Source organism: Colletotrichum phormii (genome assembly GCF_030913505.1).
Source record: "Colletotrichum phormii strain CBS 102054 chromosome Unknown BDP81scaffold_1, whole genome shotgun sequence".
In the NCBI taxonomy this organism is placed as follows: domain Eukaryota; kingdom Fungi; phylum Ascomycota; class Sordariomycetes; order Glomerellales; family Glomerellaceae; genus Colletotrichum; species Colletotrichum phormii.
This window is the reverse complement of record NW_026851443.1, coordinates 3608537-3632774: the sequence shown is the minus strand read 5'-3', so window position 1 is coordinate 3632774 and position 24238 is coordinate 3608537. Positions and strand designations below refer to the sequence as shown.

General features: G+C 50.5%; 6 protein-coding genes across 6 annotated transcripts; 4 read left to right on the top strand and 2 right to left on the bottom strand.

The window, feature by feature from the left end:
• Positions 1-6768: 6768 nt before the first annotated feature.
• Positions 6769-7202, bottom strand: BDP81DRAFT_456864 (cytochrome c oxidase assembly protein cox-16; the record flags this gene model as incomplete). The annotated part of the gene is made up of 2 exons (XM_060593219.1): positions 6769-6855; positions 6936-7202. The coding sequence occupies 2 exons, from the start codon at positions 7200-7202 to the stop codon at positions 6769-6771; spliced, it is 354 nt and encodes a 117-aa protein (XP_060452204.1).
• Positions 7203-9366: 2164 nt separating this feature from the next.
• On the top strand, positions 9367-9717 carry BDP81DRAFT_305929 (uncharacterized protein; the record flags this gene model as incomplete). The annotated part of the gene is made up of 3 exons (XM_060583224.1): positions 9367-9393; positions 9454-9513; positions 9574-9717. 3 exons carry the CDS (start codon positions 9367-9369, stop codon positions 9715-9717), a joined length of 231 nt encoding a protein of 76 aa, XP_060452203.1.
• Positions 9718-12302: 2585 nt separating this feature from the next.
• On the top strand, positions 12303-13844 carry BDP81DRAFT_414296 (uncharacterized protein). Its single transcript, XM_060589350.1, has one exon. It carries the CDS (start codon positions 12697-12699, stop codon positions 13384-13386), a length of 690 nt encoding a protein of 229 aa, XP_060452202.1. The 5' UTR covers positions 12303-12696; the 3' UTR covers positions 13387-13844.
• Positions 13845-15531: 1687 nt separating this feature from the next.
• Positions 15532-17954, top strand: BDP81DRAFT_414292 (uncharacterized protein). Its single transcript, XM_060589349.1, has 5 exons — positions 15532-15831; positions 15883-15973; positions 16035-17211; positions 17286-17459; positions 17518-17954. The coding sequence occupies exons 1-5, from the start codon at positions 15630-15632 to the stop codon at positions 17704-17706; spliced, it is 1833 nt and encodes a 610-aa protein (XP_060452201.1). The 5' UTR covers positions 15532-15629; the 3' UTR covers positions 17707-17954.
• Positions 17955-18484: 530 nt separating this feature from the next.
• On the top strand, positions 18485-22221 carry BDP81DRAFT_414289 (uncharacterized protein). Its single transcript, XM_060589348.1, has 7 exons — positions 18485-19236; positions 19293-19630; positions 19690-19859; positions 19919-21183; positions 21238-21746; positions 21802-22121; positions 22179-22221. Exons 1-6 carry the CDS (start codon positions 18655-18657, stop codon positions 21884-21886), a joined length of 2949 nt encoding a protein of 982 aa, XP_060452200.1. The 5' UTR covers positions 18485-18654; the 3' UTR covers positions 21887-22121; positions 22179-22221.
• Positions 22222-23550: 1329 nt separating this feature from the next.
• Positions 23551-24032, bottom strand: BDP81DRAFT_16315 (uncharacterized protein). Its single transcript, XM_060582063.1, has one exon. It carries the CDS (start codon positions 23970-23972, stop codon positions 23664-23666), a length of 309 nt encoding a protein of 102 aa, XP_060452199.1. The 5' UTR covers positions 23973-24032; the 3' UTR covers positions 23551-23663.
• Between the last annotated feature and the right edge of the window lie 206 nt (positions 24033-24238).

Genomic DNA, 24238 nt, shown 5'->3' with positions numbered 1-24238 from the left:
ACATCTGCCTGCCAAGCGTGGGGATGAGCAAATCGGCAAGCAGGCACGACAGGCAGGCAAGCAAACCACCACCACCATCCACCCCCCCCCCCAGGCGGGAAAAGCGAGCGGACGCGAGGATGGGTACGCTACGCTGCAGAGAGAGACAAGACAGGTATCCGTACACGCACGCCGCACACCGCACAAGTGGACTGGGCACAGCACGCCGCGGAGACTAAGGTCCCTGACGATCGAGGCTGAAAAGAGGATAGCCTACACAGACGTGAACGGAGCAGGGTGGGAAGAGGAACGAAGAACGAGGAAGTAGGACTCACACGCTAGTGAGTTGAGCCACTAGCTCTTGCTAGGGTGGTGGGGGGAAGGGTTCTTGAGGAATGAGAGAGACGGTGCCTTGCAGGTTCCGCATGTCGAATAGGAATTTTGGGATGGATGGATGACGGGAGTGGGAGGGGCTCAACTGAGAGGAAGAGGCTAAGAGGATCAGGCGCATGCCACGCCGAGAGATAATGGAGGGTGGTATACGTATCCGAGGTGCTTGTGAAAGATTGTAGATGCTGCCAGAGAGACCGGACACACGGTAACTCCAACAGAGACGGAACGACGGAGAGGACGAGAGATGTTACCTACGGAGTACATAGAGACGGAGAAAGAGATCGAAAGATCTCGCGAGAATGGACGCCGCCCGTCCCGACCGGCGTGAATGTCTATTGCTCACCGCCGTGGACGCGAGTCGAATCCCAAGGACAAGGCTGCGCTTGCGTGGCGCTACCTATTCCCATCCCTAGCTCGTTGCTCAGACCTTACCGAATTGTCGTATGGCGAAGTTTTTACATTACACCCAAGAGAAAGCGAAGTGGACAGAACAAAAAGGAAGTCGTCATTCCAATTCCAACTTCTCGGCGGTCAGATGTGCCGTCTGAAGTCCTGCTGCGGATGGTCGTGCGTGGCCTTCTTCCTCCCGGAGGAACAGCAACGAGGGAAGAATGCCGAATGTGCGTACCTGGAGTCCTGAATTGTCCCGGACGAGAGACGAGGCGAGACTAGCGTTCCTAAACGGGGAGAATGTTTTTGTGGTTGTTTGGTGGTTTCTTCGTGGTTTTGGAAGGCTCTGGAAATGCCCAGCTCGAAAAAACGAAGCACACGATGGAGCAATCACCAAATTTAGTTCACAGCAAAAAGAGAGTTCCGGGGACGGGGACGGAAACAAGAGAGAAGGAAGAAAAGAATTGACCAGGCTGACATCCGATTGAGGCAGATGAATAGGGGACAGGGGGTTTAGCAAGGCGGTGTTGGACAGCCTGTGACTCTGAAAGTCCTTGGGCAGCTGCTCTTCCAGGGTCACCTGGTCAAGAAACTCCCGTCTCCTTCCTGTCCTTCTCTCTCGGCTCTGGAAAGTACTCCGTACCCTTGGTTCCAGCAGGAGCAGCAGCAGTATCAACTGGCCGCTTCTTTCTGGTTCCCCAAGTTCAGTCCCACGGCGATGATGATTAACGATACGTACCGAAGTATCCGGCGAGGGCACGTCCACGAGGGCAAGGTGTACCTGACCAAGTCCCCCCCTCTTATGGGCTTTAAAGGCACGAAAGGATACCTCTCACAGCAGGTGGCCGTGGATCTCAGGCGGATCAGCGGAGGGCACGCTCCCAAACGGGCGCTGACGGCGACGTTACGATACGTCATCCGTTCATCGTTCCGTCTGAACAAGCATAACAAATTTCATCAACACGTCTGATCTTTTTCCACGCTCGTTCTACCGCTTCGCTTCATCTGCCTTCTACACTAGGTACGTGTCTGCTATGGCTTGTCAGAGCTTTCTAATCGAACGGAAGCCGAAAGAGATCTCAAAGGATACGCTACGGCTTCAGATACGTCCCACAGGCGCGAGGCCGTGTGTTTCATATTTCTTGCAATTGCAATCTTCGATGCTGATCGCGATAATGTCTCTCCCGGTGAACCTGTAAACTTTGAAGGGGGCCAAGGGCACAAGGGGAACCCGTCTGACGGTACCCGAGACGACGACAACAGAGACATTTTGGCGACTCACCTCGACTTTCTCAAGACATGGATAGAAAGAGACGGGGCAGCTTGCGTCCTCCCGTAACTTTCACTTCGCCTTGACACACTTTTCTTGTGATCCCGCTTGCGTAGGTATGCAGAGTATATTCTCCGGACGCACAGCAACTCTCTTCTTCTTGTTTCGCGTTGCCGATTCCCCTGGGTGGTGGTGTCTTGCACTTTACACGTACGACCACAGCAGTATGTCGTGAACACCTGATTTTTGATCCCGTCCCTGCCGGAGAGGCATGCATGGCCACGCAGCCAATTACCCGTCGCCATCCAACATTGATATCTCGGGGCCCTTGGACGCACACCTACACCGACGGGAGGGGAGGTGGGGTGTATGTGCATGTGTGGCGTTGCTTCTCCAGCTCGTCTGCAACATTACCCATCCTCAAACAGTCACACAAGCACGACAAGGAAGTGGGATGAAGCCTGAAGAGGCCCTGTCAGCCAGCCAGAAGCTGATTCCGAGAATGATGAATTGACAACCAATCGGCTAGTGAAGATCACCGATCAAGTGGTTCCTGGTCGTGCTGGTGTGGCTGATCAGCAGCGCAGGCGCTCCTGCGATGACCACTGATCGCCTTGGAACACTCCTTGATTCTTTTTGCCCACCGCTTCGAATCCCCAGTTGTGCTTTTGAGTTGCTTGATCCTGGGAATTTTCTTGCAACTTGTTCTGCGGAGTCGGCTGCGTGATGCCCTCGCTTCCATCCCGCATCGTGCATCGGGGGACCCTTTTTTGCCTATCTGACCCCATCGCCAATGCTATGCCATGCGGTTACGGGTGATCATCAACGGCCGTGAGTTTCCCCCTTCAGAAAAGTTCAGAGAAACGCGATGTCGGACCGAGACAGGGGCACCACCCTCATCCGTCCTTCAACAACCATTCACTCACCTTCCAGCTTTCTCTCCCTTGCCTCGGAAAGATAAACGCTGCTGACGAACCCCGATACCATGACCGCGATCGTTCAGCAGGACACGCCTGATCTGATCCTGATCTAAACCCCCCCCCCCCCTCCTTCCCCCCAGACGTTGACGATCCCACCTGAACCATACCCAAAGAGTGCAAAACGCTGCAAAACGCTGCAAAACGCTGCCGCCTAGCGTGAACGGAAGTGGGAAAAGGGAGGGAGGCACTGGGAGGAGATGGGAAAAGAACAACAAGCCACTGCCGCAGCTGCTGAGTGGACGAATCTCGAGATGTTTTTTTAAGTGCGATGGACACTCGTCTCAGCCTCTTTAGGATTGGCGCGGCGGCGGATGGCAAAAAAAGGGACACACCAAACTCACACACACACACACACACACACACACACACACACACACTCCTCGTGACTTTTCTCCTCTTGGTAGTACATCCGCTGTACTGCGGAAAGCAACTGCACTTATCACGCAAGTTTCTGGTCTGATGTGATGGTGCCTGAGATGGAGCCAAGGAAGCTAGAGACTAAGCCGCGAACGGTCGGCATCTTCATCGTGTTCCTGCAGCTAAAGGCAAACGATGCAGAGATCCGTTGATAACTTGTCACACTAGTTTTGAACGGACGAGATTTCCGCTCTTTCTCTTTTGCGTGATGAAAGAAGCGGTCAGATATCAGAAATGCAGAATGCGGTCTTTTCCAGAAAACGGGTCGGTAACAGCCGCTGTTCGCATGATGGGTGAGCTGAGAACGAGATGGTGGATGAGTTCGTCATATGCGCATTTCTTGCAACCGCCGCTGCCAACTGTCATCGCATATCCTGCATGCAATGTCCTTCATCCGCAGTGAATCTCACATTTTGACAGCTCATCCGTTTCACTTACCCTGTTCCTTCCATCCTCACCTTCTATTGTTGGCAAAGCCTTCGTCGGGATTCTTTTGTTTCCATACACCACCGTTCGGCCTTCGGTAGGATTTCCCCACGCCCTCCCGGGCACAGCATCCGACGCCATCCGGTCTTGACCCCTCACTTCCAGCTGATCAAGCAGCTTTCCCCCAGGAAAAAGGGTGCACTTCCTCATTACCATCCCTGGGCAGAATTTTGGCTAGCTTCAACCACAAAGTCCACAACCCACAACCGGGATCCATCATCCTAGCAAGTTCGCAGCTCAGCTGATGTCTTTCCCCTCCATCGTGATGAACTCCAACTTCCAAGAACCGTTCAATAGATTTCGATAGGTTGAGATTACTAGGTCCGGAGGAATCCCGAGGAGGTCACAGCACACACTTCCATCTCGATCTCACGATCATGTTGGTCGAGTGCAAAAGCCCATCCAAGAGGAATCCAGGGAGTGGCTGCTCTTCTTTCACATCACAATCTTGTAATTTGCTATCTTGTCAAAACCGGTCTCGGTGTGGTGGTGGTGTCCAAGAAAGCCCCAAGAAGCCATTCTCAATCGTCTATTGGAGGTTCCCAGGTTGCATACTGAGCCAAGTCCACCAGCCCGTCTCATCGCGCACACCCTCTTTCTTCAGCCCAGCGTTCCTCCTCCCCCAATCGTCAGATTATCTTTCAACCTCCCTTTCCATATCTCGCCATTTCCTCCCCCACCGCCCGTCTATTAGGAGTTTTTCTGACCGTCTCGCCAAGAAGTCCCACTTGGTGATGCTCAGACTCGGACTGTGTGTGTTTCCGTTGAATCGGAAGGGCGTTGCAAGGGAAGAAAAGACACGAAATCATCTCTAACAAGCGCCGGGCCAAAAAAGAAAGAAAAAAAATCCCTTGGACGTGCTATACCCGGAGTTTCGAGTGGAGACTTCTCCAGCGGATCCCTCGACTCACTCCACGCATCGTATCGTGATGATGCCCAGAAATAGAAGATTGTTCGGCTTCCCTCAAGCCACGCTACTATGGTCAGAGTACAGCCTTGCGTCAGCAATCCACGCAAACGAATCGTAAGCGTTATCGTCATGTTAGTCTCACTGAAGGCGGTAATGCGCCACAAAGAACTTCCATTCGCTTCGGCCAACGGGATCCCGTATCAACGGGGGGTTTCGATCCAAGAATACAGTCGGGCTATTTGATGACTCAACCAGGCTACTCGATGACAGTTAGAGCTACTTGATGACTATTATTACCACGAACACGAATTTTTTCGTTCCGCGGGCGCCGTACGATAAGCTGCCAGACCGTGAACTAGTTCGTCCCACAAACGCTCTCCCGCACACCTCGTGCAGTCAGTCAGCCCTTTGGAATTCACCGAGCCAGAATGTCGTGCTCTCGTTCCCATCAGAAAAGTTGAGAAAATGGCCCGCAACCCCCATCAGGACCATGCTGCCGGGCTCTACTATGGGGCGGTGGTGGGAACGAAGTGACGGCATGGCAATGCCCCGTCGATCCCGATCGACAAGACTTCTTCTATGGTTTCCCTCGTCCGCGGTACTCCGTCTTGAGACGCCGGCCTCCTGAATCTTTCTGTGACATGTTCGCCACTAGCTCTTGGGTTACTTGTGCGACTGTTTCTATCCGGGGGTTTTTTTTTTCTCCTCTCTCTTGGATTCATGGTGCGACTTGATCGACCGATGAGAACACGAAGACGTTTTGAAACGGAACGGCCACGCCTCCCACACTAGGGCAGTGGCTTGATTGACAGCTTGTTTCGGCAGAGGCTGATGTTGATGCGTGCGACAAGGAAACCGTTGCATTTCACCGGCAGTTCGGTCAAAACAACAGCACCTAGATCGTGATGGGGCCTCACCCATTCACTGTCGTCGTTAGATCCAAGCCGTGGCTTCCGATGGCCAGAGGACGCAGGGCAGGCACTGCTGTCTTGTGCATTGAATATGTGGTCACTCAGTTATATGCCGAAGAACGTTTAATGACCCAAAAGTTGGTATTCCCATGCTACTAGTCGATATCGATTGAGACTTGCTTTACATGTATGATGTTAAACTTGAGCGTCAGCCTCCGTCTGGAATGTGCCCTAGCGTGTAGCGCGTTGTGAGGCTATCAAGGGACTCTTCCCGGTGCATAGGGGCTTGCTTCACCCGTACCCAGACACAGATTGACAATAACATCAAACTTCCTTCCAAGTTCCCAAGTTTCTCAATCGTGTCTCTGATAGGATCAAGACAGATGTTTCACGTTCGTACACTCGATAGGGAGTGGCCGCGCTCACTGCGGCCACCCCAGATCGACCCGCGGGTGCGTCATCCCGCGTGCAAGCGCCCAAGGAGAGCCGCCCTGATGTTGTGCATCTTGGTTGTCCCAATAACAACGGTCCGACGCCTTCCCCCTAATAGGGATCTTCTTGTGCATGCCTCCCGTCCCGTTCCACGGCCGCTATGGCGGCCGCATGAGACCTGCCAGATAATGATTGACAACGGGGTTCGGAAGTGACGTTGAAGGCGACGCCTAGCTAGTCTTGAACCCTTGGTGGCTTGGGGGATTGGGCACGAAGTGGCTGATTGTTTTTGTGCGCATTGATCAAGGCCAGACGCTGCCGAGATGAAGATGTGCACATTCTTGCGTCAACAATTCTGCCACAACAAGCGCCTTTCCGCGGTCGCGTTCTTGCTTGGACTGAGACTCTAAGCGAAGGAGTTGGCCGCAATGATCGTGACCGCGATTGAAGGAAAACAAACTCTCTTGATTGAGTTCTTCGAACGCGTTTCTTCATCCCATCTCGATGCACGCATGTTGACGAGCCTGGCATTTCGAAGTTGAGCCAACGCACCATAGTCCTTCAGTCGATCGAGATGCAACGCTCATCGCGATGGCTTCTCTACTCGCCAATGATGCCGTCGTGTTCGCCGGCGAATCGCTTGACACGTTTCTGCTCCCAGTTGTCGATGTCCTTGGCCGCAAGTCGCTATTATCTTCCGTTAGCCCTACTCCATACACGTCTTCTTTTCTTGCAACCCGCCGAGTTGCTTCAGAATGAGGACTTGCGTAGTATTCTTCCTTCATGTCAACCTTTCGCGCTGACCGACGCATGTTCAACTCCTCATCCTTGGTAACCTGTCGTACCCTTCTATCGTACTTTTCGTAGCGGATCGCTGTAGCTGGCGTCAAGACGAACGAACCAGCTACCATGACGGCCACGAAAGGCAAGCCAAAGAGGAGGAACGGCCTCTTGGCCATCTGCGCCCGGTATTTGGCAGCGAAGGTGTTGGTAGCCGCCGAGGACTGGAACTTTTTGCTGTCGAAGACGGCCATGTTGAGTGATGCCTATCGAGAAGAGATGATGACGCGATGTAGTCAGACGTCCAATTGGTGTCTTGGTGGATGGGGCTCGGACCGATTGGCGTTCGGCGGAGGTGTTTTCTTGGTCAATGTGTGTATCGTGGGTTTCGCCAGTGGCTTCAATTGTTCGTCGCGGATGTGCAGCACAAAGTGGTCTGACCTTGGATTAGGATGATGCGAAAATCACCAAGAGAAGGAACTCGATCCATACGCTGAAAGTTTCCCGGAGCTCCCAGGAGAGTTTGAGCTCGGATCCAGGGGCCCCACCTGCCTTAGCCTCATCGCACGTGCCGCGCCTTGCTATGTCATTTACTCGGGCCGGAGTTATTACATAACCATTATCAGCTGGCATCGCTGGCTCGCTTAGTCATCCTGCGCCGACTCACGGATACTCACTCAATCGTTCACTCACTCGATGAATTGAACATATATCCATTCAATACACTTTCATACCTCTCTCCTCAACTTTCATAAGCATATATAGACACACTCGTTATCCTCATCGACACTCGAATCCATTGGCCATTCACAAGGCCTGCCACCTGAACTCCAAGATAGTAGCCGCCGCCTTGAGGCGCCGTAGCGGCCCGCATCGGTCTATCGGCTTGCTAGGAAGGGTGAAGTAAGGTACCCGTGGCATATTATCTGGTCTTGATCTAGTCTCCTCCGGCCCCTAAAGTCTCCTTTGTTCCATGCTTTAGAGACCTGACCCGTATTATGAATGAGATCATCAAACCACAGTTCTGCCAATCCTTCTTGGAGTTTATAGCCCTATCTTGACTCAACACTATTGGACTGCTGACGTGGAACCCCTCCGAACGGTCTCGACCAGCTCCATCCGCATAACCCGTCGCCGGGGAGAGGGTCCCCCGTTCTCCATCAACCTCAAGCAAGGCTCAACCTGCCGTTGTTTCCCCCGGAACACCAACTGTCATCACCACAAATAGCATATCCGTACATACGCTTGATCTGAGTATGCCGCACATGCGAGCGGACCCGCTCTCCAAGAGACCGTACACGTACCCTCCTGAGCCACTCCGTCCCTACTTTGTGTGCCATACTCTGCACTTCGGTCTCATCTGAAACCAAGCACGCCTAGCAAACGCCCTTCGCCCCCAACTACCACCAGCCACGCCCAGCGATGTTCCCCGCAAACCTCCCTAGCAGTGGCACGTCTTGTGTCTTGGTACTGTCCTGCCTACTTGTTTCTCGTCGTCTTGAGCCGCCAATGTTAGACGTCGTGAGTCGGGTCGCTGCCCGTCGTCAAGAGACAAGCCCCACAGCCTGCCACAAACACAAACAAGCGCTCTCTCCCTCAAACTAGACGGACCCCAACAGCATCAGCTAAGAACTAGGAAGTAGGAACACGCAGCAACAACTAACAAAGGGGCCAAGGGGAAGGGGGCACGCTGGGTTCCCGGAAAGCTGGGAACCGTGCCGGAGAAGCACTGACCAAGCAGAAACTTTGGCCCAATGCCCAGCACAGCGTAGCACTTGGCCCGCAGGGCTTCAACACCGTCCCCTCTTTTCGCCCTTTGCTACACATGGTGTCCAAGGCGGTGCCTACAGCTCTTTCACGAAAGTTGGTCCGGCCATCCCCTCCATCCCCCCTGTATGACACAGTGAAAGCTATTTCGTCGGATGATTTTTAGGCTTAGTTCTGCTTGCCTGTCGGGCCACAAGCCGACTGGGAGCTCCTGAAGGGGGCAGCCCTGGACAGGTGTCACGGTCTCCGAGGCTTGTTTCGTTTCGTTGAGGCGGACGACGCAAAGCGAGCCAAGTGGCAGTGGCCTGCTACCTGCTCTGCTGCCGCAGAGAAACTTGCCGGACTATCCAAGAGCGTGTGTGTTATTAATGGACCTTCTCCATTGCCGGCGTCTGGGCGGCGGTGGCGTTTGGGGCATGTATAAGTTTCTCCCAAGTCCTTCTCCTCCATCTCGTTCCAAGTGCTCAAGCGACTTGGCATTCTTTGACGTCCCGCGAACATCAGAAAGATTTGCTCAATCTCCAATCGTACCCAGGCTGGTCCATCCCTTCGAACATTCGAGATCCACTCTACTCCCTCGCACACGCGCACCAGTTCAACTCTTGACATCTTTGCTCCTCCGAAGCTTCACACATTTACACAATCATCATAATGGGTTACTACTGCTCCAACTACTACGTACGTCTTCTCTAAGATCGCGAGATAGCGCGATCAGCTGGCTCACGTGACTCTTCACAGGGCTCCATCCACTGCCACAACACAGTCTCCCGCTTTGGCGATAGATGTCATCTCTGCGCAGTATGTGAAAGCTTTTGAACTACCGTCAGCCTTCTATGGTCTCACATTCTACCATTCCAGGCATCAAAAAGAGGCGCTTCCATTAAAGATGGTCTTCTTTCCGAGGCCGAGCGATGGGGTTCCTCCACCCCCCGGCCCACCCACGGCGATCGCCGGGTCGAGCGGGCCAGCCGGCCGGCTCGGGACTCAAGGGTGAAGAACTAGGGCAACTACACAGATGATTGACGCATAACACTTTTAACGACCAAAGATGAGAGAAATTAGAAAGAGACGAGCGAGAAGCGAGCAATCTGCGCAGTCTAGGGCGAGGAAGCATATCCAACGGCCGGGACGGGTGTGATACACAGGCGTTCAAAAAACTAAAACAGGACCCCGCGATGCGAGACGGTCCAAGCATTGTTCTTTCATTTGGGACACAACATTGGAATGAGGCCTTCCAACTCATGAGCCTCTCATTCAAACTGTTAGATACCGACACACCAATTTCATTGTTTTGCCATCAACATCAACCTTTGATCGAATCTGGAATCAGAAACACCCCGTTCGAACATGTGGACTTCCATGAAGCCCTGATGCCGCACGCTGTGTAATCCCCATAGCCGTGCCATTGTCGAGTCAGAGCACTCCACTAACTCTAAATTGACGCACCGCTGTGATGGCCATGACCTCTCATAGAACTTAGGTTCTATGTCACTGGACGACCGACTGATGTCGAGAGGGGCAAGTGGAGGACAAAATGGATTTCCGCTCGACATCTCACAAGTACTTTTTACCACGATTATCGCCAGCACCACGACAGAAATTAATATTTCAAAAAAATACTGTATAAGAGAGTATACTTTACTGTATATATTACGAAATTTTTAAATCAAAAGGGGCAGTGGTTATGGTGAGAGTGGTTGAAAAGGGTACTTTTCAAGTTGTATGGGAGGAAATCGACTTTGTCCCCCATTGAGGTGTCGGTATTGACAACTTTGGGAAGCCGATGCTCGAACCTTGAACAGGACAACTTTCAGCCCAGACTCAATGAGGCAACGTAAGCAAGGTATCTCAGAGTCTGTGTGCTCGAGATGCATGGCCACAATGCCCGTATTTCCAAATCTAGGGACCCGTAACCATGGCAGGGGTGTGCCGTGTCCCGAAACCACATCACACCAAACAAAACCAGCTCAGTTGAACTCAGAAACACCGCCCCAACAGTTCGGCTTAGACATATCCACCAGCCAACTCTACTGTGTGGGCAGTAAATGCCTCCCCTTTGACGATGGAAAGCAGACTTTTGGAGAATTCGAGTCAAAGTTGAAAGTTCAAAGAGGAGCAATCCTGTGTCATGGAAATCTCAACTTGTCTGATCAATGGTTAGAAAAAGGTTCAAACCATGACAGGTGGGCCTATAAAAAGGGTTTGTTTCAGAACCTGCGGCAGATCCACGAACAACGCACTACTATGCAGCACTCCTCTCAAACATTGCACGTGATTCTCGAACATCCAGCTGTCAGAAGATTTGCGTGGACGGCCCGAACAGCTATCAGTCATTGCTTTCCGAGGGGAGGATCAGAGATTGCCGCCGGGACGAGTTGAGACGATCACGCCATGGCCAGACTGAGCCCGGACCGTCCAAGATCATGGATCCTCTGTGTCTCTCGACTGGAAACTTCGGATGGTGCTTTCCGCTCTTGCGAGTCCGAAGTCCCTTTGGACGGATCTTGCAAACTGGCTTCTGGGCGATGATAAAGTCTTGATAACAAGTCAAGGGATAATGATTCCGGATATGAGTTTTACGATACCAGCCCATGTGTCAACGCGGAGTAGGTTGTGATGGGCAGGGGAACACTTTGAATCTATGCATATTGAAAAGACGATGCTAGCGGATCGATAGGCAAATAATTGAACACTACGGAAAGCCGCCCTTATGGCTTCTCGGATTCGCTACAGCAGAGACGTACGGTCCGACTGACTTATGGGTCGATTACTTTGCATGTGAAGCTGCATTATCTGCCCATCGTCCAATGTCGATCGTACGCCCGTAATGCCACGTGGTGGAGCAGACCCCTAACACAATCGAGGTTTGCACTGTCACATATCACGATTCAATGATCTGTCGTTCACTGGTAGACCGTAGCATCAGTGGGCACCATAGTCCCGCATCCCCTATATTTAGATTACACAGTGCACAGCCAGCATGGATCGAGATACCAAAAGCAAGGTGTCCCGAATATCGGGCGGAGTTCCAAGAGATGTGCTTGACCAAATTTGTATTGTCTTGCAACATCAGCCTGCATGAGGTCTGGGACTGCCCTCCCAACGAACGTGTCAAAGTCTACTTTCTCCCTGCCTGGAGGAGGAGCTTTTTATCACCACTTCCGGTCCTTTGAAGTCAGAAATCCTATCTGGCCTTTATCCACGACTGGAAGAATTATCTCTCGGTAACCCTCGTCATCACATACTGTTGGTATCACAGGCGTGATACATTTCCTCATAAGGGTGTATCTTCGGCAACAATCACGTCGATGTCCGTGATAATTGCTATTGTTCTTCTTCCTATTTACATTGTGGGCAGGGGCCGATCGAAGTAGGTGGGGACGGCCTGGGTGGTTGCCCCACCTTAACCGGCCGTGATGACTAAGCCGGCTGTCCCACTTCGCCCAGGGCAGGCGCCAGCCAGCCCACGATACCTGCCCATTGCTCCTTATCAGCCTTGCCGTTCCGACACATACTATCCACCTTACATGATGGGCCATCAGTGGCTCCAAAAGTGCGACGAATCGGCTCGGTGTTCGAAAGCTCATGCGCTAATTCTCTCAGTTGCCTTCGATTTTACCTCTCAAACCCATAGTTACATGAACTTACCACAAGCTAATCACTCGGACACAACCGCAGAAACTCTTGCTACATTCCAAATGCTGCCCACAGTCTGATTTCAGTGACGGTCCATGAACAATAAGATTAGCGAAATCCGTGGTATCAGTCCATAATCCACTTTGGTCCGCCACCCGCGATTCTCAAGGTACTTGGTGAGGACCTGTATAAATAACTGAAGTATCTTACGTCGTGTGTTTTCTTACAGCTCTTACTTTACTTACACATGCGCAAATGAATCAAAGATAAAACATCATTTTAAGAAGAAATCCACCCTTATCTCCCCAACTCAACACCACAGAAACAATGAAGCAACTGTAGAGTATGGAATCCCATTCGATGTCACCAGAAACCAGTGCCATGATACCGTCAAGGACACCCAACTTAGCTGGCATATTCCACAAGTTCCCACACCTACCTCTGGAATTGCGTCTTCTCATCTGGAAACAAGCTCTTTATCAGCTAGACATGAAGGGGCAACCACTGTTTGCCAAGCTCCCGCATACTTTGGAGAAAGAGGCTGCCCTCCTAGAAATATTTGAGCACACTACGGAGTCCTCAAAACTCGTCGAATACCCAGAGCATGCGCCCAGCAATTGCAAACAATTCTCGATGCACGGTACACCTTCAATGCATTTCGTTGATGCTAGCATTTGGCTGGCGTGTAAGGAGTCTCAAACAGTGTTGAAGCAGGCCATCAAAGACTGTGCTCGCAGTAAATCCGAAGACAAGACGGTCAAGACTTCTGGTAGTCAAACATTACGAGAGATGCCAGATTCGGACAGCAGCTCCGCCGACGCCACAGATTCATTCACCAGTCAAACTTGTCAACTCAAAACTGATGGACGGGCGTCTGCCGTGACCTTCAACTGCGAACTCCTCTGCTATCAGCTTTGGAAAGACAAGGAAGCGGTCATACCAAGGCCACTTCGCTTCCCTCTCGAATCCTTTGGTTGCGACTTCCTGGGAACCCTGGGAACCCGGGGCATTGTCTTCGAGTACGACTACTCATGAATGTTCAATTCGATTAGAGAATCGGTGTTTTCTATGATGGACTAGGAAAATATCAGAGGTTGCTTCTTAACAGCCTTGGACGACGCGGATGATGACGGGAGGGCGCAAATCTATCTCATAGACTATGGTCTCTGCCTGAAGCCTGGTGCTCGGCTTTCTCAGTGTTTTGACGGCGGTGACCGCAGGTTCAGTGATTTCTACCATTGTGATATTGACCTTGATAGAAGCAGATCTTTGGGGTCTCTGGACTTCCTCGATGAGATCAAGGATTGGGCACAATCGATGTTAGACAGATCGGGTTTTGGGACAACAGATGACTTGATTGTGCGGCCACCAAGCTGGAAGAAATACATCAATGTGCACAGGCTTGTTCGTGTGCTCGCTTGTGAATTAGCTCAGTAGTAAAAGATTAGGAATCTAGGGTTGCATAGTGTTGAAAAATAGAAGTACTGAGAGGTTAAAAAACCATCATACATCATTATCATTAATCCACTAACTGCCCACAACTAGTCAACACCCAGGTACTATCTTGATGAGATATCAGATTGTTTCAGAGTCAACCAGCTCTACTAATGTTTCACCACCTTTCCACACTATCAATTTTCTCGGGGGTAGTTCAAGTTGCCCTCAATTCTAAGGTAGGAACTTCCGATTCTTCAAAGTCGTTTTCATCTCCCTTCCTTAAAATAATCTGGTACGCTGTACTACTCTACATGAGCAGGCTATCTTGAAAGGCGGTTCGACTTAGTTACGAGAGCCTGTCGCTTGCGGCAAGGCATCCATTACACGAAGCTGACACACTGGACGAGGGGCTAGGACCAGTCCGAACCAAGCCCTCGATGGCGGAGGTGTACTTGAACGATCTGCTTGATTGGACGCCAGTCAGATGCAGTAGGTATTATCACACAACCCGTCGGTGAGACAAGTGATGCAGGCAGAAGTGCCGTGCATGACAACGCTGACCAGCCGTGCCAGCCTGCTGAAGCGGGGTTTTGTCTGACATCCAACCAGCTCCAAGACGACCGAACCGATGCGCCCGATCATGGCCGGTGAGAAATCAGGCGACCAATTAGGTCGTTATATATGTGAGGTCACGTCCTGCGGGGAACAGCCGGCATGTGGGATTTTGGGTCCCCTGGCATAGCCTGTTGATACGGGCTGGTGGCGATGTGGTCAGTCTCCGACCCTGATAATCGAGGCAAATCAACACTTAATTCTGGGGCTCAGCTCTCGCCTTTCCTCAAAATTTGCCTCGCTGTTATTGTTCCTCTGTTGTACCGACCCCCACATGGGATCATCGAATCGATTGCGCAATGATAGTCTCGACCATCAATGGGTACAGAATTCGACGAGATGCCCTTGAGGCTTGGCTCCAGAGTTATCTAGGCACCGGCAACTTTCACCTCACAGTAAGTATTTAAGCTTTTTCCTTCAACCAATATATAAGGAAAGAGAGGCATGTACGAAAGTACACGTGGAAATACACGGTTACGGGTAGGAAGAGACTTAGAGGAAAACAGGGACAAAGACAAAGATTAGAGGGAGAGAGGTAGAGAAATGAGGGGGATAGATAGGAGCAGAAAGAATAGAGCTGACCCTGGGCAGTCCAAGGACGGCGACTATGTGATAACGGCCGCAATAACAATCACTCAGGTAAACCCGTATACCAAGCCCTAATGCCGCTCTAAACTGACCATAGCAATTTGAAGAGCAATGTCCAGCACCTGGTGATACCTAAGAAGAAGAAGAAATCGAGGTCAGGTTAGGATGGGGGACCAGATCAAGCATGGAGGTAGAAGTTGGACACACAACATGTTCCTTGCTCGTACTACATTGAGACTTCACGCTGGGAGTACAATGGCCTAGGAAGCGGAGGTGTGTGTTTGGGGTCATAAGCAGAGGTATTTTCAGTAATCGATATCTACCACGTTACCTAAAGCAGAATTCTGCATGAGCCCGGTCCTGCTAATGTGCAAAGACGGGGCGGTGTTTGAGGAGGTCTGCAAGGCAAACCACACACGCTGCCAGTAAGAATCTGGTGACCTTCAGTAACCCCGCCACCCGGCCGGAAATGTAAATATTACCTCTCTAACTTAAATGTCAACTGTCTTCCTCATGATCGGTCTGAGGCAGCGCGCGTCCTCAGAATAATCAAGAATCTCCTAAGTTGTACTAGCCCTTTTCTGACGTTTTGTCCGGATCCTACATCTGACCTCGGGGTATCGAGACGAAAAGCTTTCAAGATGCAGACACATGACGCGTACGATCGTTTCATGGAGCTTTGCCGTGATTCCAGTCAATATCCTCAAGTACAGCTCGGAAAACAACAACCTCATGAAGCTCTTTACGGGGAACGGCAATACGAAATCCTCCAAGAGAGGGAATGCTGTTTGTTTGATCGTGCGGCATCTGTGATAACATTCTGGGAAACTGGAAGAAGAAATCGTAAGGAACGAATACCTACACTTTTCTAGGGCGTTGACCTGATGCCAGTAGAGTTCCCTGATGAGGAAGAAGTAATTTGGGACATGGACTCCCTTTGGTTGCATCTCAATCGTGGTGGCCAAGATCCACACGTTCGCCATGTGTAAGCTACAGTATTTGACCCTCTGACATTCAAGGCGCAATTTCTGACAAGCCATGAGAAGTTTTGTTGGCGCAGAGAACTCGAGATCGCCGTTGAGTTGCTCTATGGACATGTTCAAGCTCATCTGTTCCTATCACCAAGTCAATACCTCTTTTTTGGAGCCGGTACATGCCTTTGGACGACAAAGTGAGCCTCTCGATCTCTGCCTGGCCCAATTCAAAGGCAGTGACACACTCAACTGCCCCACTGAAGGCCTCCCGGAGCTTCCCAGGCTTGGCCGTTCCGGTCGTGAAATTCAGTTGTCTTATCTTCTTCGCTCCGTCGAATCTTCTGAAAGTGGTAATGGCGTCTGGGACTGGCAGATTCGTCAAGTTGCGAACTATCACTGCTTTGATGTGGAAACCGGAAGGGCCTTTTGGTTTACCATCAAGGCAGACGATACTTTCGAAGATCGAATAAAGAAAACAAGCCCTCTTCTCAGGATTCCAGAAAAGACTGAAACACCAGATGGAGATGTTTCTCTCTATCTTCAGGCATCACTGGCTATTCACTTGGTTTACTTATCCTGGTGCGATGAGAATTGGCGACAGTTTATCAACGAGACCGAGGCAGGAATTCGAACGATTGTAACACCAGCCAGCAAAGCGATCGTCGATGACCTCATTGGCAGAGAGTCCAACTGTTTGAGCGCATACCCAAAGCCTTTGAGAGACTCCCGCAACCCGACTATGTACTCGCAAAGTCAATCAGTGCCTGGCACTCTAGCCACCACTATTGATTCCGAGAAGAACAAGATGTCGATGTTATCCCGAATGACAAACGGGACATCTTCAATTCTCAGCTCTTGGCTCAGGCAAGAGAAGTCCAAAATGGCGGACCCGGAGCTTGGTGGCCAATACCCTACTAATACGTGGACAACGGACACAAGTCCACAGCCGCCCCAACCAGATACGTGGGAAATTCTCAACCAGTTCCGGTTCAAAGACATGCAAACCTTGCACAAGCACTCTGAAATCATTCATCGAGCTTCTCTAGCTCTAGAACTTGACATTGGTGTCCTTGGTGACATCTGCGACTTTTACAGCCAGATCGCAGCCACTGAGTTTCGCGGGAAAGTTGCATGTGAAAGACCTATCAACAACTTCATCAAAGAGGTCCAATCTATTGTGAGGAGATTGGAAACACGACTGCAGCAAATGCGTTGTTTGGTCATCACCCTCAATCAGAGTATACAGCTGGTAAGCATACCTACTGCATGCCTCCATGAGCAGCATGATAGAAGACGTTCCTAAGCTAACATGAAACCGCAAAGTACGAGCGATTACTCCAGCAACGCACAAATTATATCGGCAATTGGTTCGCCGAAATAGCTCACGAGAACACGAAGCAGATGCAAGTAATTACGGACAAGACCTTGAAGGAAACAACGTCGATGCATGTCATCACAATTGCGACACTGATTTTTCTGCCGGCCACCTTCGTTGCAGTAAGAACTGCTTACCCGAGTCTTGCCAGCCTAATATGAACCTCTGACGCGATGGCAGACCTTCTTCCAGAGTGGAGTGTTGCATTGGAACGAAGACAAGACAGAGGACATGGCAGAGCCGTTTGTTTGGAAGCGTGATAACTTGATACTGTTTTTGAGCTTTTGCGGTCCTTTGACTGCGGCCACCATTGGCGGCTGGTTATTCATGTGTGTACGACTGAGGAGAAGCGCTAGACGGAGACGTTAAGGGCTGGGGATAATCTTGTTGTACGCATATATGGTAACGATACGGAAAGAAGTTACAGGCTGGTATGTATTTGTGGTTTAATGCATCACGCAGACTTGGTACAAAGCTGAAAGGAAGATGAGCAATGGGGCGACTTTACACGCCTATGCTAGAATATAAGACAGTCTGTAGTAGTACAGACCCCTTTATACTCTGAGTACAGAGTTCGGGTCCTTTGGTATATTATTTAAACTATACGTTGAAAATAATATTCTTACCTATTCGATAAGTCCGAGGCTAAGAGAGTCGTTGCCCCGATCCATAGTCTCCGGTGAGGGCTAATTTCCAACATTCGAAGCGGGCTAGCTGCATGTCATACAACATGGCCGAGCCATGCAGGGAGCCGATGTTTCCGCTCAGCAATAAGCAAGGCACACCAGATGTGACACCTCCAGCCTATGACAGGTGTGACAGCCCAAGCCAACTATTGATCGACTCATGATGCTGGGACTGGCTAATGTCGAACGAAACCCGACCAATGGTGAGAGGACGGGTTCTCCAAAAGCAGAGCAGGCGCGACAAATGTGCTCCAAAGTTGACTGGAGTCGATGCCTAACAGCCACTCGTTGCCTCGTTAGTTCGCCAGAGCGGTCTTACACTTGCATCCAAAATGAAAAGCCGCCTTGGGCGTGCTTGCAGCTTGCGTGGAAACAGTTCCCTCAACTTCTGACCTTTCTCATACACCAAATAAACTCCAACCCGGCTGTTCTTGCAACGACATCTCTTTGTGCTCATCTTGCTCTTGACCAGCAATCACCTTAATCTTGAGCATCTCTCACAACTATTGCTGTCGAACATACTTCACGTCCAGATTGGAGTTTTGTATGCGTGGCTTAGCGACTCGCTTGGAATTCTGACCCGTTCATAACTACTCGAACCCCCTACCACCTGTCGCCAGACAACGGGAACATGAAGCGAGACGATGTGATTGCTGAATTCCGGCGATATGTCGATGAGTACGTCCAGAAGCACGATTGCTACGGCATGAGGGGATACGACTCATACGAGGACAAGCATGTGCCATTTGTTCCACGGCGTGCACTCGAGACTTTCTGGACGGAGGATAACATGAGACGCGTTTTGTATGGTCGAGAAGACTGGATCAAAGACACTACTTCCATCATCCAGCCGCATTACCTCGTTGTTTTCTCCATCCTCGTCTATATGTCGCAGCCACAGCACATTCCACTGTTCACAGGAGAGTCCGTCGAAGACACGTCTCTGCCACTGGAAGACACACCCCATGCGTATTGCGAGGGAGAAGGTTCAGAAGAGAAGAGGTTATTCGAGGAGTTCCAGAAGGAACAGTGGAAGTTCTGCCCCTTCTTATTCAAGACTGAAGGAGGGGGCAAACCGCGGAAGAGACACCTTCCGCCTTTACAGATTATTCCTGTCATCGCGAAAGAACGTATCGAGCACTCAGGGAATATCCAAGACGACAATGTTTGCGTTTATCGAGTAAAGCTACACCCGCATTGCTTTTCTGAGCAGGTAAAGACCTCTCTTCTCATCAAAAACATGGTTCAGCTCTAATAGCGTTCTATTAGTACGTGGTTTTCAAAATTTATCGCGACGTAAATGCGGAGGTCACGCAGCTTTATGAAAACGAGGTAGATATGTACACGCAGCTCGACGACCAGACTACATCATATGATTCCATTATCAAGTATTATGGCTCATTCGAGATTCCCTGTTTACGGACGATCATACTTGAATATGCTCCAGGCGGAAATTTGCAGTCTTTCTTCAAAACATATCCTCCTCCTTTGGCTCAGTCAGACCGAATTATCTTCTGGGACAGCCTGATGGGCCTTTTGGGCGGTCTGGATGCAATTCACAACCTTAGAAAAAGCCATGGGGGCAAGGGAAGCTGGATACTCAGAGGGTCTGTCACTGCCAACATACGCCTTCAAGTCTATCCTAAGCTGATATTTCAAATTGCAGAACTCATCAAGATATCAGACCGCAAAACATTCTCATATGTCCAAGTTCGTCTAACAACATTTATGCTGCAAGATTCAAGTTCGCAGACATGGGAACAGGCCACATCAACAGGGCAAGATATCAAGGATTAGAATTGAATGCTGAGGACAATTGGGGGAATGGGATGTACAGTAAGCGTCACTTCATAGTATGACCGCTCTGTCAATCATCTAACCTTAGACTTTTATAGGTGCTCCAGAAGCATGCCGAGATCAAGGCGACTCGAATTCGATTCGAGGGGAGAGCGATGTCTGGTCTCTCGGTGCTGTCGCTAGCGAAGCTCTCGTTTGGACGAGATGGGGAGAATATGGACGTGGCCGATATCAAGAAGATCGAGTAAACGAAACCCGTGCAACTGTTTTGAAAGGTGGAGTTCATGAGGGCGCCTTTCATGACGGAGCTTTGATAGGAGCTTGTCTTCTGGACGCAGTGGATGACTGGCATCGGAAAGCAAGCAGCTACGCCGGTGAAGAGTCTCAATGGTTTTCGGAAGTAGGCGATTTTCTCTTTTCAGGCATGCTTATGACAGACCCCAGAGAAAGACTCAAAGCTTTCGAGCTTCATGCTGCATGGAAGAGCAAAATCATGAACGGTCCTAGCCTGGTTGAGCCACACAAAGAAACAGAGTATGATCTGATCAGGTCTTCGAGGCCTCATTCAACATCTCGGAGGAGGGAAACCAGCCCGCTGAGCCGACTCAGTCGACATCCAGAAGGGCATCCTTCCGGCAGGATGGTTGCAACACAGTCCACCGGATCGGATTCGGAGTACGCTCCCGGTATTATGTTGCATTCACCAGATGCAATCCACGAAGAGACAGGTCCAGGAAGCCTTCCCGAGTCCCGAACAATACCCCAAAGAGTTCACTCAGTACCCGATCGACCTAGGCATGGGCCCGGAAGTTTGTTGAACCACGAACGACATTTGTCGGTGCCAGGTGCTGCTCATGCAGCAACCGAAAACAACCGCAGATCCTTCACATGGGAAAGACCACTAGAGTCTGTTCCAGCCGAAGACGTCACAAACGCTCTGAATATTGAAGCTCAGGCAAATGCACCGACAGATGACAGAGCTCAGTTGATGGGAGCACCTAACCAACCAGCGAGGTTACACACCGCCATTGATACCACGGCGCATAGTTTCCAAAATGAGGACTTGCCATATCGACAGGAGAGACTGCCATCCTACAGAGGACCTGGCCTCGATCTCTCTCCTCCAAGTCATTCTCAGTGGAGTCCGGAACACATGTCTCCCAAAGATCTCAATGATGAATTGTTAACGATGGAAACCATCTGGAACGTATGCATAGAAGGAAAGTACCGCTCACGTTCGCCATTCGGAAGTTTCCGGAGTAGGGGAAGCACGAGGTCTAAGTTCAAAGGAAAACCTCTAGAGGCCTTCCCGCAGCTTGCTTCATCCCTTCAGAAGTTGAAAGGAGAGACAGGCCGTGATCAGGTAAGAGCATTTTATAATTGGTTATTTGGCGTCAACTAATGTCTGCTTCGTAAGATCTTTCTCGTGGATGACTCTAGGTCGATGGAGCCCCATCAGAAGAAGGTAGCCACGAGTTGCCAAGTTCTCTCCTATTTGCTCAAAAAGGGAGGAGTTGACCCAAATTCAACTTTTGAAGTCTATTTCACCTCATCCGAACCTCCTCTCCAGTCGACCAGAACTTCAGAGCTTAAGGAAAGCATCGAGGGAATGGCGTTCCGTGAAGAACAATGCAACATGGGCCCGAGTTTGGACGGTGTCGTCAGCAAGGCTATCCAGAATAAGAAGCCGGTCAGCATATACGTGTTGACGAATGGCCACTGGAATCTCAGGAACCAAGATAGTTTCTGTGGTGTCGACGGCCCGATCAAACGACTGGTAACTCATGTTCAACGAACCAATGAACAACAAAATTGGATCGGTATTCAGTTCATTCGGTTTTCTCACGAACCGGTCACCCCTGCTGACAAACTCGGGGAGACTCGGTTGAAAGCGTTGGATGATGATTTGAAGCAGGAGACTGGACTGTGAGTTGACGGTCATCTTCTTCTCAAGTTGGCAATCATTACTAACTCCCAACAGAGACATCGTCGACACACGGAACTTTGACGCAGATGTGCGCAAAATTTTACTCGGTTCAGTCGTACCAGATGAGGATAATTCTTGAATATTCCGGCCGTTGGTTCGCTTCAGCTGTGAGGACTTTACTGGCATGAACGGCTGCCAGGGGCGCGGCGCAAGGGGCACAATAGTACAAAAGCCCATTGTCTTTACCTTAGGCGTCATACTCGGTGTTGGCGTAATTGACCGTTGATCTTCTCTTTGTTTTAGGCCGTATGTTCGTGTGGCAATACTCGGCGGGCAGGGAGCGCATACTTATATCCTAATCATTGTCGAAAAGTCTATAGAGACTATTAGATTACATTGCCAAAATCAACGAGGATGCCACCTAGTCTTACCTCAAGCAAGCTGTCACGTCTATCCGTACCGTTTTTGACGGTTGTGAAGGGTACTAAGAAAAGTAAAAATGACTTGCGTCCAAACTAATTTGGCTATCAAGCTTATTTTCGACTTGGGAACAGCGGAAACCAAAAGCATGTGGCCGAAAGTAACTGCGAGATTGACAAGTAACGATAGCCCTGCTTGCTACTTTCCTATTGTGGTTCTAGAGGGTGGGCTCTCTGCAGAATATACTTTTGGCGGACCGCAGACGTGCGACAGACGGCCCACGGGACTCGGGAGCATTCATGATCAATTGACAAGAACTCAAATAAAGCAGTTCCGCTAGGTTTCGATAGTGTGTGGAAACAGGTTTCCTATACCTTTTCGTATTCGGTATCCGTACTTGTTTGCTTGTGCTTTCAGCGAATATCTTCATCGAAGGCCGAGATACCAAGTGCTCTGTGTGTCTGTTGTACTGCAGTATGTCTTTAGCAATCAATGAATGGACGCATTGAAGATTTTACCAATGCACTAATCCGATCGTCGATGCACTTGAAAGGTGTTGGAGAGAAGAATTCTTCAATTTCATCATACATCATAGAGAAGCGAGTTGCTCGCAGAGCGCACAGATCATGTCCTCTCTCTGAGCCTGTGCATTGACCAAGCTCGTTTGCGCCCCGCTGTCTCATGGCGTGGCATCCTGAGTGCCAAGATCAACGATATGTAGGAAGAGTTGACGCTAATAGAGTCGAGAGGAGAGGCAAGAATAGCATAAAGGGGCGAATGGGCAGTGACGGTTGGGCGAAAGTTTCTTTTCACGGTGAAGTACGGATACTGAGATACCTATTCGTAGATGCAGATGCAGATCTCAGCTATCATCAGCCGCAAGACGACGAAAACAAAACGGCATTGAAGACGCGAATCTGAAGTAAGCCTTTCCGTGTCTGAGACTGTGAGACAAGAGGCCACGCTAGGGGAGCTGTCAGCCACGCCAACGCACCAAGTATCACCATCCAGAAGAAGAAATGAGCTGCTGAGGTAATGAACTATGATCCCAATGGTAGCATTCTGGACCTTACGAATGCGAGCTGTCCGGAGCCCTGTGATGAACAACTCGTCTGCTCCAACAAACAAGCAGTCAACCCCTGTCCTGCCCCTGACAGCTCGCAGCGACGCCCAGCCCGACGATCCTTGCAAGCTCACCACCCATCGGCGATGTCTGGACTCTGACTCCCTGAGAGCCTCCGGCGGCCCCTCTCTTGTGCGGCGTGCCTGATGTTGGCTGACGGCGTCGGCTTACGGTGGTACGGTCTTGGTCCCGTTGCCCGTGAAAAGATCTTTGGTTGTTCGTGCAGCAACATCAGGCAATAGCCAGGAACCAACGTGCCTGCGGCGGAAAATTGTGTTCGAAAAAGGAAAATGCGACGCCGCAGGGCTGCTCAAATTACCACGCCGCTCAATGTCGGTTGTGAACTCATCAGAGATGCAGAGGACGCACTTCATCAAACATCATCGGGGTGGTATTGGTGATGGTAGCCACAATTCGATATTGTGCTGAATCGCAAACCCCAAAGTGGGCGCGCCCATTCAGGCACAGTGTTTAAACCTTCGGAGAGGTAGAACGAGGCCACAGCTTTCATCTTATATAGATGGCGCATGGAGACCGTCTCCGCGCGCGCTTCAACCAGGATGGACTTCTCCGTTTCGTTCAGCTTCGGGGGGTTTTCCACCTGCCCGTTGAACAGTTGAAGGGTGACCTTGAAAGTTGAAAGAAGGCTAAGAGCGGCGAAGTGCCGGAGCAGTCGGGGCATGCGCGCGTCCAAGTCGCATTAAGCTAGTTAATAAGGATATCGAAGTGGGCTTATACCGAGTCATGCGGGATCTCATTGGTTGGATCGAGGCTCTTGAGATTGACCAAGAACAACTCGAAAAGTCAAACCGGCGGAGACAAAGCGACAACACCTCAACAACCTGCCATCACATTGGTTTCTCTTAAAAGCCAGACCCGCCCTGATTTGGGATTTAGTATCTTGGCACCTCCGTTTGTTATATCGTCCATATTGAGCGTCCGCACGTC

Coding starts and splice junctions, on each gene's coding strand:
- BDP81DRAFT_414296 (XM_060589350.1), top strand. CDS start 12,697: ATGGAATCCCATTCGATGTCACCAGAAACCAGTGCCATGATACCGTCA.
- BDP81DRAFT_414292 (XM_060589349.1), top strand. CDS start 15,630: ATGCAGACACATGACGCGTACGATCGTTTCATGGAGCTTTGCCGTGAT. Junction 15,832..15,882: donor GGAAACTGGAAGAAGAAATC/GTAAGGAACGAA, acceptor TGATGCCAGTAG/AGTTCCCTGATGAGGAAGAA. Junction 15,974..16,034: donor GATCCACACGTTCGCCATGT/GTAAGCTACAGT, acceptor AGCCATGAGAAG/TTTTGTTGGCGCAGAGAACT.
- BDP81DRAFT_414289 (XM_060589348.1), top strand. CDS start 18,655: ATGAAGCGAGACGATGTGATTGCTGAATTCCGGCGATATGTCGATGAG. Junction 19,860..19,918: donor TTGGGGGAATGGGATGTACA/GTAAGCGTCACT, acceptor AGACTTTTATAG/GTGCTCCAGAAGCATGCCGA. Junction 21,184..21,237: donor GAGAGACAGGCCGTGATCAG/GTAAGAGCATTT, acceptor CTGCTTCGTAAG/ATCTTTCTCGTGGATGACTC.
- BDP81DRAFT_16315 (XM_060582063.1), bottom strand. CDS start 23,972: ATGCCCCGACTGCTCCGGCACTTCGCCGCTCTTAGCCTTCTTTCAACT.